The following is a 17967-nucleotide window of genomic DNA, read 5'->3' as shown; positions in this document are numbered from 1 at the left end:
GCCCTAGGGTGACCCGTGTGAGCAACGTACGGGGACCACACCACACAGCGGTCTCCCTGAGCAGGCCCCCATGGTTTTGTTTGAATGCAGGCCTGAGGAGCTCATAGCTCTGCCTTCTAAGCTGTCCCCCTGACCCCATGTCTGCCTTCAGCCAGAGGCTGAACTAGCTGTTCCTCTCCAGGACCAGTCTGTTCTAGAGACCTCCCCCGTCACTCCACAGCACTGCCCACACGGGACAGCCACAGATACCTACCAGCTAACTAACAGACACAGGGAGACAAGGCCACTCTAACTGTGTCCTCTGGTGAATGACCAACATTGGAGGATAATCTGTAGACCTCAGCCATTCAAACTGCCGTTCTGAACCTCTGCCTCCCTCTCTCTCTCCCTCCCTCCTCTCCTCCCTCCCTCCCTCCTATTTCTGTGTGCACCCTCTTCATAAAACTTTTAAAATTTATTTTAAAATTTATTTTATGTGTACATGCGTATGCCAGAGGGTGCGTCTGTGTACTACACGCATCCAGTGCCTGCCAAGGCCGGAAGACGGTGTCAGATTCTGTGGGACTGTGTGATGGTTTGTATATGCTCAGCCCAGGGAGTGGCATCATTAGAAGGTGTGGCCCTGTTGGGGTAGGTGTGTCACTGTGGGTGTGGCCTTAAGACCCTCATCCTAGCTGTCTGGAAGTCAGTCTTCCACTAGCAGCCTTCAGATGAAGATGGAGAACTCTCAGCTCTTCCTGCACCATGCCTGCCTGGATGCTGCCATGTTCTTGCCTCGATGATAATGGACTGAACCTCGGAACCCGTAAGCCAGCCCCAATTAAATGTTGTCCTCATAAGGCTTGCCTTGGTCATGGTGTCTGTTCACAGCAGTAAGACCCTCACTAAGACAGACTAGAATTCCAAATGGCTATGAGCCTCCCTGTGGGTGCTGGGGCCTGAACTCAGGTCCTCAGCAAGAGCAGCAGATGCTCTTAACCTCTGAGCCATCTCTCCAGCTCCCTTGTTTGTGAATCTTTCAAAATAGGGTATTAGTATGTAGTCTTCCTAGTCTAGAATGCATTAAGTAGTATATTAGAGTTCCGGCTGGCCTCTAAGTCAAAGCAATCCTCCTGCCTCCGTGTATCTACAGTACTGGGGTTATAATTATGCACCACTATGCCCTGGAAAAAGCATTTTTTAAGTGAGGGTCTCACATAGCCTTAGCCTGGAACTTGCTACTACTGTCAAGACTCACATTGAACATTCACGTAAAAAAAATATTTTAAGCTGGGCAGTGGTGGCACACGCCTTTAATCCCAGCACTTGGGAGGCAGAGGCAGGCGGATTTCTGAGTTAGAGGCCAGCCTGGTCTACAGAGTGAGTTCAGGACAGCCAGGGCTATACAAAGAAACCCTGTCTCGAATGCCCCCCCCCCAAAAAAAAAGATGGTTACTCTGCACAGCCCTGGCTGTTCTGGTACTTTCTCCACTGACCAGGCTGGCCTTGAACTCAGAGGTCCTCCTCCCCTTGTATCCTAAATTCTGGGATTGCAGGTATGCTCTAATCTCTCGGCTGAATCTGTTTTTTCATTACATTTTTATTTGGTAATTTTGTGTGTATGTATACATGCATGTGTACACACGTGTACTTGTGTGCCTGTGCACATGTCACGCAATGCTCTTGGTGGTCAGAGGACAATCTGTAGGTGTCACCTCTCTCCTCCCACTCTGTGGGTCCTAGGAATCACTCTCAGATCATCACACTCGGTGGCAATCACCCTCAGTCACTGAGCCATCTTGCCAACCCGTCACTTGACTCTTGTAAGTGGAAGAATAGTACAAAGAAGCCGAGGGTGGGGGTCGCACACATCTAGAACCCCGGCCCTTGGGAGATGGAAGTAAGGGGACCCAGAGCTTCAGGCCATCCTTGGCTAGACCATGAATAAGCAGCCAGCCTAAACTACAAAAAAAATCCTGTCTCAAACAGAGTTGGGTGGGGTGGACAGAGCTCAGTAGACTTTGGGTCACTGGGCACATGTCCCTGAAAGAGAGGGTGGCAGTCTCATCTCTCCCTCTTTGAGGGTCTCAGGCCATGAGGTAAATGGGTCTCCTTTCATTATATGCTCCCAGAAAGATTCTCTCTATTACAGGACAAACAGATGGTGGATTGAAGCCACAACTGTGGGCTAAAGCAAAGCCTTCCCTCTTTAGGAGTTGACTCCCTCAGGTATTTTGTTACAGTCACGCTAAGCTCACTAGCCCACCTGATAGAGGAAACTCTGAGACACCTCACTCGTTCTGCAATAGCTGTGCTGAGAGTGACTGAGTAAAAAACCAATTATTCAACAGCGTTTTCTAGATGCCACACACACCGACCTGTTCCAAAATCCACTGTGGCGTACAGGTCCTGCAGGGTCCCACACTTCAGCATTTTTTCACTTGCTCCGTCAGTGGTGAAGAGAATGACGTCATCACCCAGATGGTAGCGGAAGCGGTGAGCCAGGAAGCGTAGGTAGTCGTAATCACAGGCAAAGTAGGACCCGTACTCATTCTCAACCTGTGTGTTTAGAAAGGAGAACCAGAGATCAGCAGATGCCAACACAACCTTACCAATTTCTGGAAACATACCCCAGATCCAGTCTGAACTGGTCTGGCGTGCATGCACAATAAAGCCAACTGTGCCCTCTTGAGAGAATCCCTTATCTGAAATCTTATGCCTACACATAATTGGATGTACACATGGTTAACAGCATCGTGGGAAAATACATATACAGTAGAGAAAAGTTTGCATATCTCAAATCTACCAATCAAAACAGGGGGAGATGACTTGGTGGGTAAAGGCGCCGCAAGCTGCACATGACCGACACCCCAAGCTCGACGCCGGAACACACATAAAAAGATGGATGTGGTGGCTAGCGCACATCTATTACCTCCATGCTCCTGTGGAGGGATGGGGGTGGGAATACGGAAGAGACCAGCAGAGACAGGAGACTCTCCCAGGGGCTCCTGTGCAAGCTAGCCTGGAGTACGGAATGAACCCAATCCCAAGCCTTGTCCTCTGACTGCCACGTGTGTGCAATACACACACACACAGGAAAACACCCAGAGGCCCACCAACACCCACAGTATACCCCTTAGTAACTAGCCACCCCACTCTGGCTACCCTTTCCAAAAAGGAGGCTGTGTTGGCTATAGTCATCAGAGAAGAGGCAGCATCAATTGAGAAAATACCTCCCTAAAATCAGATTGCAGGCCAGCTTGCGGGGGATTTTCTTAATTAGTGATTGATGGGGGAGGGCCCAGCCTAGGTGGGTGGAGCCATTCCTGAGCTCGTGGTCCTGGGTTCTATAAGTAAGGGAGATGAGCAAGCCATCAAGCAGCATCCTGTCCATAGCCTCTACACCATCAGCGCCTGCTTCCAGGTCCCTGCCCTGCTTGAGTTCCTGTCCTGCCTCTCTACAATGATGAAGCATAAGCTAAATAGCCCCTTTCCTCCCCCAAGTTCTTTTGGTCCTCGTTTTTATCACAGCAATCGTAACCCTGGCTGAGATAGAGAACCCAGGCACTAAAGAGCTTTACGCTAACTCAGGGGTTCTCAACCTTCCCGATGCTTTGACCCTTTAATAAAGTTCCTCGTGTTGTGGTGACCTCGAGTCATAAAACTATTTCGTCGCTATTTCCTAACTGTGTAGCTTTGCTACTACCATGAATGGCAGTGTAGGTATCTGTGTTCTTCTATGGTCTTAGGCGAGCCCTGAGACAGGGTTGTTCGACCCACAGGCTGGGAGCCACAGCCCTAAGTCAAGAGGCCGCTCTTCTCTGGCAGCACTGGTTAGAGACACACACTCTTTGCTACGGCTCTGCTTCCGCACACCTCCTGTCACGACAGCCTGCGTGTGGTTCTTCCGGTTTCTGAAAAAGACCCAAGGAACCTGGGAACACTCAGTCCAGAGAGCGACCCCTCCCCCCCCCCCCGCCCCAGAAACAAAGGGGGTGCTGTCAACTTTATTTGCTGTTGCTGTTGGTTTGAGACAGTGCTTTCACACTATAGCTCAGCATAGAACTCACTAGCCCAGGCTGGCCCTGAACTCACGGCAGCCCTCCTGTATCAGCCTTCTGGGAGCTGGGTTGACAGGCCTGAAGCAGCATGACTGACTAGTTTTACATCATTTTTAGGTTAAAAACCGAGATTAACACTTCATGTGAGACCCATCCTCTGTGCCCTGGCTTGCCTTATCTCTCCTGAAATTAAACATTTGCGTATTTGGGGCAAGTTTGGTGTCCCTGATCTGGAAGACCAAAGGGAGAAGAGCCTTGTTGTCCTCAGGCTGGGGTGGAGACACAACCCTCTTCACCCTGGTTACAGACACAACCTCTGCTCCTCAATGTCCCTGGGCTCCCCTGAGAAGGGCCAAGGTCAAGCTCTGGGTGAAGACCTCACTGCCTCTTGAGCTGGCTGAAGAGACAGACAAAAGCAACTGGTGGGGTATGGCTGCCACTCCAGCCCTCAACAGGCAGGAGCAGGAGGCCACTGAAAGCCCAAGGCTAGCTTAGCTTAGTCGACAAGCAAACACCTTTGTCAGAGGGCAGCAAAAGGGGCTGGAGCCATGACTGGAATTGGGTCTCAGCCTCTTGGTTAAGATCAAGTGGGTGAAGACCCGAGTTGGCATCCCAGCACCCATGGTGGCACATTGTCGGTAACCATGGCGCTGAGAGGAGGAGACGGGTGGACCAGGGACTCGCTGATCAGCCGCCAGTCTAGTCACTCAGCAAGCCCTAGGTTCAGTGAGACCCTGTCTTTAAAATGTTAGTGGGGTGGGATTTGGGAAGTAGCCCCGTTGGTAGAGTGCTTGCTTAAGTAGCATACAAAAGGCCCAGTATGGATTCCCAACCTTGCATACACCAGGCACAGGAGCGCATCTGCCAGCTCAGAACTTGGGAAGCAAAGGTGGGAGAATCAGGAGTTCAAGGTCAACCTCAGATACACTTTGAATTAGAGGCTGGTGGGACCTGGCATGGTGGGCCACACTCAATAGTTCCAGTACCAGGGAGGCAGGAGGACCACAGACAGGGTCTGAGGCCAGTCTGGGCTACACAGGGTAACTATGCCTTAAAGCAACAAACAAACAGAAAGACAAGGAGAGAAACATCCAAGTATGTACAAAGATCTGTAGATGATATCCAAACTGTACGCATGAGACAAGAACTTTGACAGGGAAGTGAGGTGACAATACCACATAGGAAACAGGTCACATCACCTAAACTGCAAAAGGGAAGAGAAAAAGAGAGACAAAAACGCCTTCCAGAAAACACCTGGAATACGGCACACTTCGCTTCTGGCTTCTGAGGTTTGAGTGACATTAGCTGGAGAGGAGGGAGACCAGGCGGAGAGCAGAGTCACCTGGTAGGAGCAGTGCCCAAGATGGACAGGAGAAGAAACATTCCCCAGGGTATGCAGGTTTGCGGTCTTCTGCAGGGTTAAAATAGAAGGTCTTTTATTTCTTGGTTTAAAAAAAAAATTGATTTAGCCTGGCAGTGTTGGTGCACGCTTTTAATCCCGGAGGGAGGTGGACCCTGGAGGCAGGTGGACCCTCCTGTCCCACTGCCCTACCCCAGTACTGAGGTCACATTTGCATGTAGACATTCCTGGCTTTTCACATGGGGCCTGAGGGTTTGAACTCTAGTCCTCCTGCCTGGGCAGTAGGTTTTCTCACCCACTGAACCATCGACAGGCCCCGTGGGTCTCCTTCCTTTGACCTGGGCTTAGGTGAGACCCACTTGCCTGATGCTTGCTTTCAGTCCTGACCGCATCCCGGGGGGTCACATTTTTGGCTCACGACTTTTCAGTATCTTTGGTTAAAGAAAACTTTATAAAAACTGTGATCAGGGGTTGGGGATTTAGCTCAGTGGTAGAGAGCTTGCCTAGCAAGTGCAAGGCCCTGGGTTCAGTCCTCAGCTCTGGAAAAACAAACAAACAAACAAACAAACAAACCTGTGATCAAATATAGGACATGGAGGTACACTTAAAATTCCAGCACTGGGGAGGCAAAAGAGGGAAGGATTGGGAGTTTGAGGCCAGCCTGGGCTACCTAAGATCCTGTCTCAAAAGCCAAACCAGAGATTTTTATCAGTCAATCATAATAAATGCAGGTTCAGGGATGACCCCATCTCAAGGGAATTGGGTAAACAGTGACTGAACAGATATCCTCCTCTGGCCTCCACAGACAAGCTTCACGGACACACGTGCACGTGCACACACATACGTGCATGTGCACATGGATACACAGAGATGATCCAGCTGTGCAGAGAAAAGACTTGCTCGACTTTCAGACTCCCTGGCTTCACACAGGAAGCTGTGGCCTCTTGTACATGCTCTGCTTGAATGAGAGATAAGGGGCACTCAGGGGTCAGGAGCTACATTCCTCAATGAGCAGTCACCTGGCCCCTCAAAGCGAGAATCCCTGACCCACTCAGCCGGTTCATCACCTCACCTCACCTACACCCAATGGCCACACCCCCACTCCATCAGGTATCTTCCCGATAGCAGCCCATGATCAGGACTCTGAACCACAGTCCTCAGAGAAAAACACACTCCATTTGATATCTCAGGGCCCAGGCAGCTCACACAACTTTGCTCCTTTCCATAAAAATATGCTCTGCCGTTGCTCACTGAACCGGGCTTCACGTTCCACAGAAGCATTTTACAGACACTAAAGTTGATTGTTTTTCTAGTTCTAATACTGTCCTGGAATTTTTTTGGGTTCAGTGGTAGCTAAGGACATAAAATGTACGTGATTCTGGACATGGGTCCTGGGCTGTGGGTGTAGCTCGGCTGGTAGACTGACTGTGTGCTCAAGGTCTTAGGTCTGATCCTCAGCACCACGTAAGACAGGTGTGTGGTGCACCCTGTCATGTGGACACTGTAGAGGTAAGACAGAAGAAGCAAAAGTTCCAAGTTTTCCTCAGGTACAGAATTCACCATCAGCCTGAGATGCATGAGACCCGAACTGAAGGAGAACGAGAGAGAGAGACAGAGACAGAGAAAGACAGAGACAGAAAGAGGAATAGAGGAGACAGAGAGACAGAGACAGAGAGACAGGGGGCCAGGGGAAGAGAAGAGAAAGAAGACAGGTTAACCCTTTCCCCACATTCAGTTACAATAAAAGTGTCATTTTCAGTACTGCAGCCAGGTGCCAGTTGTCATTTACATAACGTTGATGGATGGTTGCGCCCCCGTCTCTCCCTCCTTCCACACACAGCTCAGCTCCAGGTACCTGCACGGTTATAATTGGTCCTCCGTTCTGGTAGAGCAGGGGCTTCATCTTGGGCAGAAGGACTGCCAGCCATTTATCCACAGCTACAAGGTAATCTGCAAAAGAGGATGGTGTGGCAACTGTTACAAGCCTTTGTCAACTAGCTTATCATATGGTTAGTGTGTGTGTCTGTGTGTGCTTGTGTGTGCAAGTGTATATGGGAGTGGTAGTGTACATGAGCACAAGTCCCACAGTGGGTTCCAGGGATCAAATTCAAGTCAACTGAGCTAGGCAGCCTCATCCTTTTAAAGCCAGGAGACTCCGACGCAGCCTGTCCCAGGATACACTGCCCTCAGTTATCTTCTAAAATGAGCAGCCACAGTCTGCTGAACACAGTTCTTTAAGCTAGTTGTCCTGACATCTGAGTATGCCTGGCAACTTACCTGCTATGGGGCTTAGAGTTAGAAGCACAGGCAGCCAGGCACTGTGGGATAGGCACAGAGAGGTGCTGAATACTGAGTCCTTCTCCCAAACACAGCAGGGCCTTTTTTCTTCTAAAATTAAGTTAGCTGGGTAGAGGATGTGGCTCAGTTGTGGCTGTCCTGGAACTCACTCTGTAGACCAAGGCTGGCCTCAAACTCAGAAATCTTCCTCCCAGGTGCTGGGATTAAAGGTGTGCACCACCACCACTGCCCTGCTAAAATTTTTTAAATAAAACAATTAAATAAAAAAAGTAAAGTTAGCTGGGCGGTGGTGGTGCATGCCTTTAATCCCAGCACTTGGGAGGCAGAGGCAGGTGGATTTCTGAGTTCGAGGCCAGCCTGGTCTACAGAGTGAGTTCCAGGACAGCCAGGAATACACAGAGAAACCCTGTCTCCAAAACAAAACAAATAACTTAAAGGTTGAAGGCTAGAGTCACACTTGATCTGTAGCTGAAAAAGACCTTGAAACCCTGATCCTCCTGCCTCCACTTTCCAAGTGTGAAGGTTACAGGTGTGTGTCTCCATACCCACACCAAAGTAACAGCTAATAAACCATTTGTTTACAACCTCAAAGGAGACTGACAAAAACAGGTGCTTCATACAGTTATCAGGAGATATGGCTCAGGGGTTAGGAGCACTGGCTGCTCTTCCAGAGGACCTGGGTTCAATTCCCAGCACCCACATGGCAGCTTACAACTGTCTGCAACTCCAGTTCCAGGGGACCTGTCACACTCACACAGACATGCAAACAAGCAAAACATCCAATGCACATAAAAAAAATAAGTTGTTTTTTTTTTTTTAAAATGGTTAGGAAGATTCAGGAGACAATGCATGTGAAAACAGCAGTAATAAGGTAAGAGTGCAGGCTCACATGCAGGCAGACACATGCACACACTCATGTGCACACACTCAAACACACAGGCACACACCACACACTGACCCATGCACACACAAACACATGGGCACACACTGACACATGCACACACACACACACATGGGCACACACACTGACACATGCACACACAAACACATGGGCACACACTGACACATGCACACACACACACACACATGGGCACACACACTGACACATGCACACACAAACACATGGGCACACACTGACACATGCACACACACACACACACACATGGGCACACACACTGACACATGCACACACAAACACATGGGCACACACTGACACATGCACACACACACACATGGGCACACACACTGACACATGCACACACACACACATGGGCACACACGGGCACACTCACACAAACGCACGCGCGCACACATTTGTGAAAACAGAGATGCAACTGAATGACTGTTTAAGGTCTTACAGCTAAAATAATGTCTCATGTTCTGAAAAGATAAGACAAAAAGCTGTCACTGACAAATCACTTTGAAAATGCAAAAAAACAGAAGGCACACAGCTACCAAGAAAACTAGTGACATCATCCCAGAAACAACCCTGCCATTTTGACTAGCTGGCTGCGTAATATACTAAGTGTGTAGGAAGAAAATACAAGTGCTGAACCCAGTTGGTTAACCGCCAACCAGGTTGCAAACTCAAAAAGCGACCCACTTATCAGTGAGATCTGTTCAAGCCTGCGAAGGAAGCTGTGTCTCCTACATACTCGCTGTCCAGTGAAATGAGACTTCCACCCTACTCAGGGGTATTTATACAGAAGAAGTCCCCCTTCAAATGCCTGGCTCTTTTGATATCAAGTGTCTAGTCTCTCGTGAGTCTTTTAAGGGGCAACGGTAACTCACCTGGGTCAGAAGACCGGAGAACGATAGATGGTTTCTCTAGTAGCCAAGCAGGTAAGCCCCCCTTTGAGAGAGAAAACAACAGCCAATTTGTCTGTCACTTTACGAGAGATTGCTGTCAGCAGGGAGGGAAAAGACAGGGGAAAATGACCCAGGCTTCTGGGAAACTACAATATAGAAAAAATTAGGACCTCTCTATTAAACATGTTCTGAGAATCAAGACACCATCCCCACTTTGTTTTGAGCTAAGTCTAAAACTGGACTCCCCCCAATCCACCCCCACACATCCTCTCCCCCACACATCCTCCAGGGCACCTGCTGGCCTCAGACTTTTGATCCCCCTGCCTGTGCCTCTCAAGCGCTTGGATTACAGACATCACCACACTCAGTAAACCCCCTCCCCCGTTTCTTTCTCTTTAAATATTTATTTATTTACTGTTTTGCCTGTATGTATGTATGTATGTATGTATGTATGTATGTATATGCACTGTGTGCATGCAGTGCCCTCAGCGGCCAGAAGAGGGCGCTCGACTCCCCCCCCCCCCCCCAAAGCTGGAGTTACAGAGGTCATGAGCCACCATCCAGGTGCTGTGACTGGAACCCAGGTCCTTTGGAAGAGGAGCCAGTGCTCTTAACTGCTGAGTCATCTCTCCAGCCCCTTGCTTTCTCTCCCTCCTTTTCTTTCCTTCTCTCCTTATACTTTAGTTTTACTTGCTGTTGTTTGCTTTTGCAGCGTTGGAACTGACATGCTAGCAAGGACTCTACAACGGGGCTACATTCCCCCTCCCCCCAAATTTTTATAAAATTTATTTTATACCTATGAGCACACTGTAGACTTTCACTCTCTTCAGACACACCAGAAGAGGGCATCGGATCCCATTACAGATGGTTGTGAGCCACCATGTAGTTGCTGGGAATTGAACTCAGGACCTCTGGAAGAGCAGTCAGTGCTCTTAACCACTGAGCCATCTCTCCAGGCCCCAGAGCTCTTTTTATGCACACAGCTTCTCTTAATTTTATAACTAATCCACGAAGGAGACAAAGCAGAGCACACTCCATGTCTATGATAGAGGAAGCCATGAGGAAGTCCCCTTGTTCTGCCTCCCGCCTGCTCCTCGCTGCCTGGCACCTCGCTGAAGGAATAAACCCTGGCGGGCCACAGCACCACTTGCTCTATCTTGAGTCTTAGCTCACTTTAATCCACTTTGCCCAGAGCCCCACCCCCACCCCGTCTGCCTCTCCTGCCCTTACTCACACCCACCAGGCAGGCAGGGCCCTGCGACTGGAAGCTCACCATGTCCCACTCTGCACAGATGTAGGGCCCAGGCCTCAGGATCACCAGGAGTCCCAGCTCATGAGCCAACTGAATGAAATGCTCCACATCACGGTCCCCAGAAAACTCATATTGTCCTGGTTGGGGTTCATGGAAGTTCCAGGGCACGTACCTGTGAAGACACACACGGCTGAAACCCTCCCAGGTGGCAGCTGAACGGGAGGGAAGAGAAGGGGGCCCAGGCTCTGTGAGCACTTGACACCTTGGGTCTAAGAGTGGAACATGGGCCAGTGCTAAGGCACTGGTGGGTAAGGGGGCGCGAAGCCTGACCCTAGGAGTTCAATCCCAGAACCAGCATAGTGTAAGCAGAGAGCTATTTCTACACGTTGTCCTGTGCTCTGTCTTCCATACACACACAGCAGCACACTTACACACACACACACAGGGCGGGGGAGAAAGGGGGGGGGTAAAAAACAGGTGTAATAAAGAAACCCCTTACAGAAGGAGTGGGATTACCAAGAACTAATATCCAGTTTTGCAATACTACACTGAAGTGGCAGCTTGCCTCCAATCCTGGAAGCTAAGCACAGCCAGCCAGGTCGGGCGAATACTGGGATGGGAGTCACAGAGCCTGGCATGAATCAGGAGGCCGAGGCATGCCCTCTCTATGACACACTGGAGATGATCCAGCAGGGCCACTCAGGACCTTGTTCATTCTCTCTCTTGCTTCCTGACTGATGGGAAGATCGTGTGAACAGAGATGAACCTGTGGTTTTTTGTTTGTTTGTTTAGTTTTGTTTGTGGTCTGGTAGGATTACAGGTGATGGCCTCCATCCACAGAACTGCTCTGAGGGCATGAATGGTATTTATCAGCTTTATCTGCCAAGGCGGATTTATTTCAGACAGCTTCTTGGTCAGTTCTGTACGCCTCTCTTCATCAAATTCTCCTTTGGCTTCAGTTTATACCTGGCTTGTTTGAAACGCTGAGAATCGAACACAGCCTTGAGCGTGCCCAACACCCCCTCTAACATGGAACCCTAAACCAGGCCTCGATGAAAACAATCTATAGAAACTGTGACAGAAAAAAAAAATATCGTCAAGCACACCGAAAGCTTTAACAAGAAAAATAAATGCACGAATTCTAATTATCGTGTTAAAGTAATATGAGATTCGTATTTAAAAAATAAAGGTTAAGCCCGGCAGTGGTGGCGCACGCCTTTAATCCCAGCACTCGGGAGGCAGAGGCAGGCGGATTTCTGAGTTCGAGGCCAGCCTGGTCTACAGAGTGAGTTCCAGGACAGCCAGGGCTATACAGAGAAACCCTGTCTCAAAAACAAACACTTTAATAAAAGTAAGAATAATTCAGGCATGGTTCTTACCTGTTAATATAATCTTAGCTCTCAAGAGGCTGAGGCAGGATTGTGAGTTCTAGATTAGCTTGAACTACATAGAGAGAGATCCTATCTTCTTTAAAAGGGGCAGTGTGTGTGTGTGTGTGAGAGAGAGGGGGGGGAGAGACAGAGAGAGAGAGACAGAGAGAGAGACAGAGAGGGAGAGAGAGGGAGAGAGAGAGAGGGAGACAGAGAGAGAGAGAGGGAGAGAGAGAGAGGGAGACAGAGAGAGAGAGACAGAGAGAGGGAGAGAGAGAGACAAGAGAGAGAGAGAGGCACTCAGAACTGCCTGAAACTACAGTTCCAGGGGCTATGTCTCCCTCTTCTGGCCTCTGAGGGCATTGCAAGCAAATGATACATAGACATATGTTATATGTTATGTCTATATGTACATCTATAACAAGAAACAAAACAAAACAAAACAAAACTCTCACCCAGTCTAGAGACCTACATAGCCTGTGGTAAAGTCCTTGCCCATCACATGCAAAAGCCTGAATTTGGCTCTCAACACTGAAAACAAAACCACAGAAGAAATCTCTACCCTACAAGACAAAAGACTTTTGTCAGAATACCAGGCCAGGAAATAGAACGACCCAAACGGAACCGGATCCCCCAGCTCTGGTGCGGATGCACAGTGCACTGTCACTCTTGGCACGAAAGCCTTACGGATGGGCCCCACAAGCATCCTCCTCCCTTATCCCGTAGATCCAGGAACTCAGTGTGCTAACAACTGTGAGGGAACTCAGATCCGCCCTGCCAGGGGCCGTAGAAACAGAAGAAGTGGGGGAATCCCCTAGGTATCTACCAAACCCACTAAGGCTTTCTCAACCTTTATCTTTTAAGATGTTATCAGCCATTCACACCGGCTCTGCAAAATCCAGAGTGATCAGCTGCCCCAGCTTCCCCCCCAATTAGTCATCTCACAGAATCAGAGGAGACGGGGACATGCCTGTTGATGTGAACCTATAGCCTGGGTTCAAAAAAAAAATTAACCCACTAAGTCAAGCTGGGTTCCAAATACCTAAGCACAGGCTCACTTCCTCCATACTAAAAGCAGCCACACTCCAGACCCTTCATGTTTGGCTCCTCGCTGGACCTCGGACCAAAGACGTGACCTTGGCAGAAATGTAAGTTTTATGAACTATATATAATCTGCCTTCATCTTTATTGGTGTATTGTGTGTGCACACAAACATGTGCGTGCACACATGTAGATCAGACGACACCCTGTTCTCTTCTACCATGTAGGTCCCCAGGATTGAACTCAGCCTGTCAGGCTTGGCCGCAGACCTCTGTACCTTCTGAGCCACAGTCTGGCCTCCTCCTACCTTTGCTTCTTCAAGCTGATTTCAACTTTATGGTTTCTGAGGACAAAGTTCAAGGGAGAAGTGCTTCGCTCTCTTTAGAAAGGCCAGTCAAACTCCTAATGAGCCAGCCCCATAGGGCTGCACACAGAGCTCTCTCCTACTTGTGTAGGGTGGGTGTTGGGGAGTGGGGAAAGGGGTGGGTCTTGGGCAAGCGCCCTTCCTTACATCTGGATCGCATTCAGCCCCGCCATCTTCATCTTCAGCAGCCGGTCCTCCCAGTAGAAGCGGGGTATCCTGAAGTAGTGAATGCTTCCCGAGATGTATCGGAATGGCTGTCCATCCTTGAGGAAGCGGTCCCGGCTGTAGTCGAGCTTAAATGTCCTCTGGGAGACATTCTGCAGGGCAAGTAAGGGACCCCGTGAGAATGTGAACCTTTAGGTCAGAAGTGGAGCTGGGGGGTGGGGTGCAGGTGCAGGGGGATTAAGTTACACAACGAGTAGACTTAAGTTGCACAGTAACTTATAAACAAGTCACTGTTCAGCCCAGCTAAGGTGACGTGGAGGAAGCTATCTCCTACTTTGGCTCTACTCCCTAAACCGGGAGCCTATGGATGTGCAGGAGCTGGGACTATATCCACCGAGCTGCGTGTGAGGCATGGAGACAGGGGTACACCCATCAGCTCAACAGCAGTGTCCCTTGGATCCCCGGGACTATAAAAGGCAGGGCAGAAACCAATGGATCAGATGTGGGGGATGTAGTGTCAGAGAAGTGGAGGAAAGAGGATCAGAAATCCAGGTTGATCATTGGCTATATACAGATTGAGGCCAGCCTGTGCTAGCTGCTGCTCTGAGTCCCAGGGTGACCTGGGCAAGTGTCCCTCTCCGACTCTACATCTCATTCCGAACCACCAGGGAACCAGAGGAAAGGAACGTTCAAACGCTACTGCTTTTTTTTGGGGGGGGGGGGGGCAGGGGTTCAAGACAGGATTTCTCTGTACAGTCCTGGCTGTCCTGGAACTCACTCTGTAGACCAGGCTGGTCTTGCACTCAGAAATCTGCCTGCCTCTGCCTCCTGAGCGCTGGGATTAAAGGCGTGCGCCACCACTCAAATGCTATTCTTGAAGCTGCAGGGCACAACCCAGTTTGTGAATTGAACTGAAGGGGTCTGGGGCAAGTAAATCAAGCACCTTTTCATGGGGACAGAGGACAACGCAGCGCAGCGCACACAGCACAGTATTACCTCCAAAATGCCTGGTACATAGTGTGGAGTTACTTATATATATATGACCTTCAGCCAGTACAATGGCTGAAATGTCATAAAGTTTCAAGGAACCCAGTTTGGAGTTCCTATCAGAGCTGTTAGGCAGCGTGGAACACTGCCCCCTAGTGGACAAAGACAGGTAGCAACCGGCAACAGGTACCCACCAAACCCGGGATACCAGAAGCCATCTGCCTCTCAGCCCAGCATTGAGGAGCTGCCACATGCACCTTGACGCTTTCAGAAAACAATGCCAGGATTCGTCAGCATCCTAGCCCGCAGCGATGCTGGAACATCTCACAACAAGTGTGAGAGTTCACACGAGGTCTGGTATCCACCCAGGGAGTTGGCACCTCCACGGATCCATCGGAAATCTGTTAAGAAAGCCCCTATCTCAGGTCTAATTCTCTGCTCCCTCTTGGTATCCCTAAGGTCGAATCGATTATGACTTAGGACCATAGCTGTCGTCAGACACCACCCCTGTTGCTTTACCAATGAGGCTGACATTGAGCAGAGCGGGAATGGTTCTGGAAAAACTCCTCCCTTGTGTAGAGGAACTGGTCACAAGCTCTACGGGGCTGAAGACAGAGGCATCCAGACCTAGGACTGCAGAGTGCAGTTAACGAGGACTTAACAGAAGTATTGTCCTAAATAGCAGACAGACTGGCCGATCGCCACAATTTGGGCTAGAAAATGAGGTGTATATATTCACAGGCCTCCCCATGCTCCTCCTTCCTGTGCTCATTTGGATTCTCAAGCCACCGGCCCCCAAACCCTTACTGTAGGGTCTTGTTTCCGGAGGAACCTAAATGAAGGCAAGCGGTACCAGTAATGGCCTAAGATGAAGAGTAACCTTGACTGTCTCCAAGAACAGAGACGAAGTGTGGAGGTTGAGAATGGTACCCATGGCCTCCTATAACTGAATGCTCGGTCCCCAGACGGTAGAGCTGTCTAGCAAGGATTCGGAGGTGTGGCCTTGTTGGAGGAGGTGTGTCACTGGGGGTGCGCTTTGAGGCTTCTAAAGCCCAAGTCATTCCTAATCCCCCCTCTCTGACTTGAGCTTGTGGATCAGTCGTGAACTCTCAGCTACTGCCCTGGCACCAGGTCTTCCTGCCTGTGGCCCTGCTCCCTTCCATGATCATGGACTCTAAACTCTAAGCAAGCCCCACAACTAAATGCTTTTTTATAAGTTGCCTTGGTCATGGCGTCTCTTTACAGCAACAGAACAAACACTGACTAAAACAAAGGTATCTGTGAGGGAGTTCCCAGGGAATTTTAAATGGTGACCCCCTCTGACTGTGGGTGTTACTATGCATGGGTTGGGGGCCGTGGATGAAGAAAGAACCCAGGCCGAGTACCAGCACTTATTTCTGTCTTTCTACTCTGGACCCAAGGTGACCAGCTGTCTGTCCCACATTCCTACCATTGTGCCTTCCCCATCATGATGGACCGCACCCCCCACACCACAATCCAAAAGCGAACCCTTAAGTTTCTTTTTTTTTTTTTTTTTGTTTTTCGAGACAGGGTTTCTCTGTGTAGCCCTGGCTGTCCTGGAACTCACTCTGTAGACCAGGCTGGCCTCGAACTCAGAAATCCGCCTGTCTCTGCCTCCCGAGTGCTGGGGATTAAAGGCGTGCGCCACCACGCCCGGCCTAACGAACCCTTAAGTTTCTTGTCAGGGCAGTGAGAAATGTAACAGACACCTACACATGGGCGTGGGACGGCATCTGGAGGTTAGAGATGCTGATTAGCAACCAGACCTTACAGTTAGTGTGTAATGGGTGAGCAAGGATACCCCAAAATGCATGCCACACCCCTCACCTATGCCAGAGAGAGATGAGGTCCAGGTTAAAAGGGGACGATTTGGCATGCTTCATTTCTAAAACTTTAGTGTGTGTATATGAGTGTGCACACCTATAGGTGTGCATGAGTGTGTACAAGTGTGTGAGTGTGAGTATATATATAAGTGTGTGTGTCCACACACTGGTGTAGCGTGCGTGGTATTGTACATGTGCACATGCAGAGATCAGAGGACACTGTGGAGTCAGTTCTCTTTCCACCTTTCCATGGGTTCGGGGACAGAACTCAGGTCTTCAGGCACTCACAGCAAGTGCACGGCCTGCTGAACACTCTCCTCAGGCAGGACTTGCCATGTGACTTGGCCTTTCGGTTTATTGTGAACTGGACAGACAGACTGCGAGGCTGGCTGGCTTGTTTAGCAGGTTTGGAAGTTCTGAAGAGAGGAGCTGACAGGCTCAGGCTCTCTGGGGCATTCTCTGAGTGGCATGAACTTCTGTGACGGTGTCTACAGAGACCCTCATCTCCTACCAGGAAAGCAAGGTGGAAGGTTTAACCTTGGTGGGACCCTGGGAATGAATCTAGAGGGGGCAAAGGACACGGTGTCCTGGGAGAGGACAGGGGCATGGAGTACCTGCCCTGACTCACCAACTCTTACCTTGATGTCAGCTCTAAGACCTAAGCTCATGGGATGGTTTCTTGGACACACACATGACACTAGTTTGCAGGAAGGGAGAGAAGAAGCCAGGGCTGCCTATGACCGAGGGAGCAATGGAGTGGTCGGTTCAGGGAAGGGACAACCCACTGTCAGCCTATATAGACCATATATGCTTCAGGAGGCCCAGAGGATGTACTTTCAGTCAGAAATGCATAAGGTGGGGCTGCAGAGATGGCTCAGAGGTTAAGAGCACTGACTGCTCTTCCAGAGGTCCTGAGTTCAAGTCCCAGCAACCACATGGTGGCTCACAACCATCCGTAATGAGATCTGACTCCCTTTTCTGGAGAGTCTGAAGACAGCTACAGTGTACATATGATAAATAAATAAATAAATAGAAATACTTTGGTAACCTTAGAAGCCCCACAGCACAGAGTCCTCAGTAGATGAACGAGGACAAGATACTGCCATGACACTGGGCCCTCATCGCTGGGGACAGCGACATCCTGGCATTATCGAGGGGGACCATGGTAAACATCGAAAGCTGAGGGTCACAGTTCCCAGCTGTGACCCTAGGCAGTGACTTGGAAAGCACAGCCTCCTCGTGGGCCTATTTGGAAGGCAGACCGACTCTTGCTGGAGGGATCCTCACTGAGGGCAGGTCTGGAGGTTTTATAGACCACTTCTACTTCCTGTTCCCTCCGGCTTTCTGATTGGTTAGGCAGCGTGACCGTACCTCGGCACGCTCCCCTCCCCCCCCCCCCCCCCCCGCCAGGATGGACTGTACCCCCTTCAACTGTGA

General features: G+C 49.9%; 1 protein-coding gene across 1 annotated transcript in view; it reads right to left on the bottom strand.

Annotated features, from left to right (window-relative positions):
* Positions 1-17967, bottom strand: part of Glb1 (galactosidase beta 1) — a 71780-nt gene that overhangs the window by 43555 nt on the left and 10258 nt on the right. Inside the window, exons 2-6 of the mRNA XM_021172646.2 lie at positions 13682-13851; positions 10781-10931; positions 9490-9550; positions 7256-7350; positions 2358-2538 (exon numbers count right to left, since the gene is read on the bottom strand). Coding sequence (XP_021028305.1) covers positions 2358-2538; positions 7256-7350; positions 9490-9550; positions 10781-10931; positions 13682-13851 — 658 coding nt within the window. The remainder of the gene's footprint in view (positions 1-2357; positions 2539-7255; positions 7351-9489; positions 9551-10780; positions 10932-13681; positions 13852-17967) is intronic.

This window comes from Mus caroli, unplaced genomic scaffold, assembly GCF_978045245.1.
Source record: "Mus caroli unplaced genomic scaffold, Mus_caroli_1 scaffold_11, whole genome shotgun sequence".
Classification (NCBI taxonomy): Eukaryota; Metazoa; Chordata; class Mammalia; order Rodentia; family Muridae; genus Mus; species Mus caroli.
The sequence above is the reverse complement of the archived record's forward strand: the minus strand, read 5'-3'. Positions and strand labels throughout refer to the sequence as shown.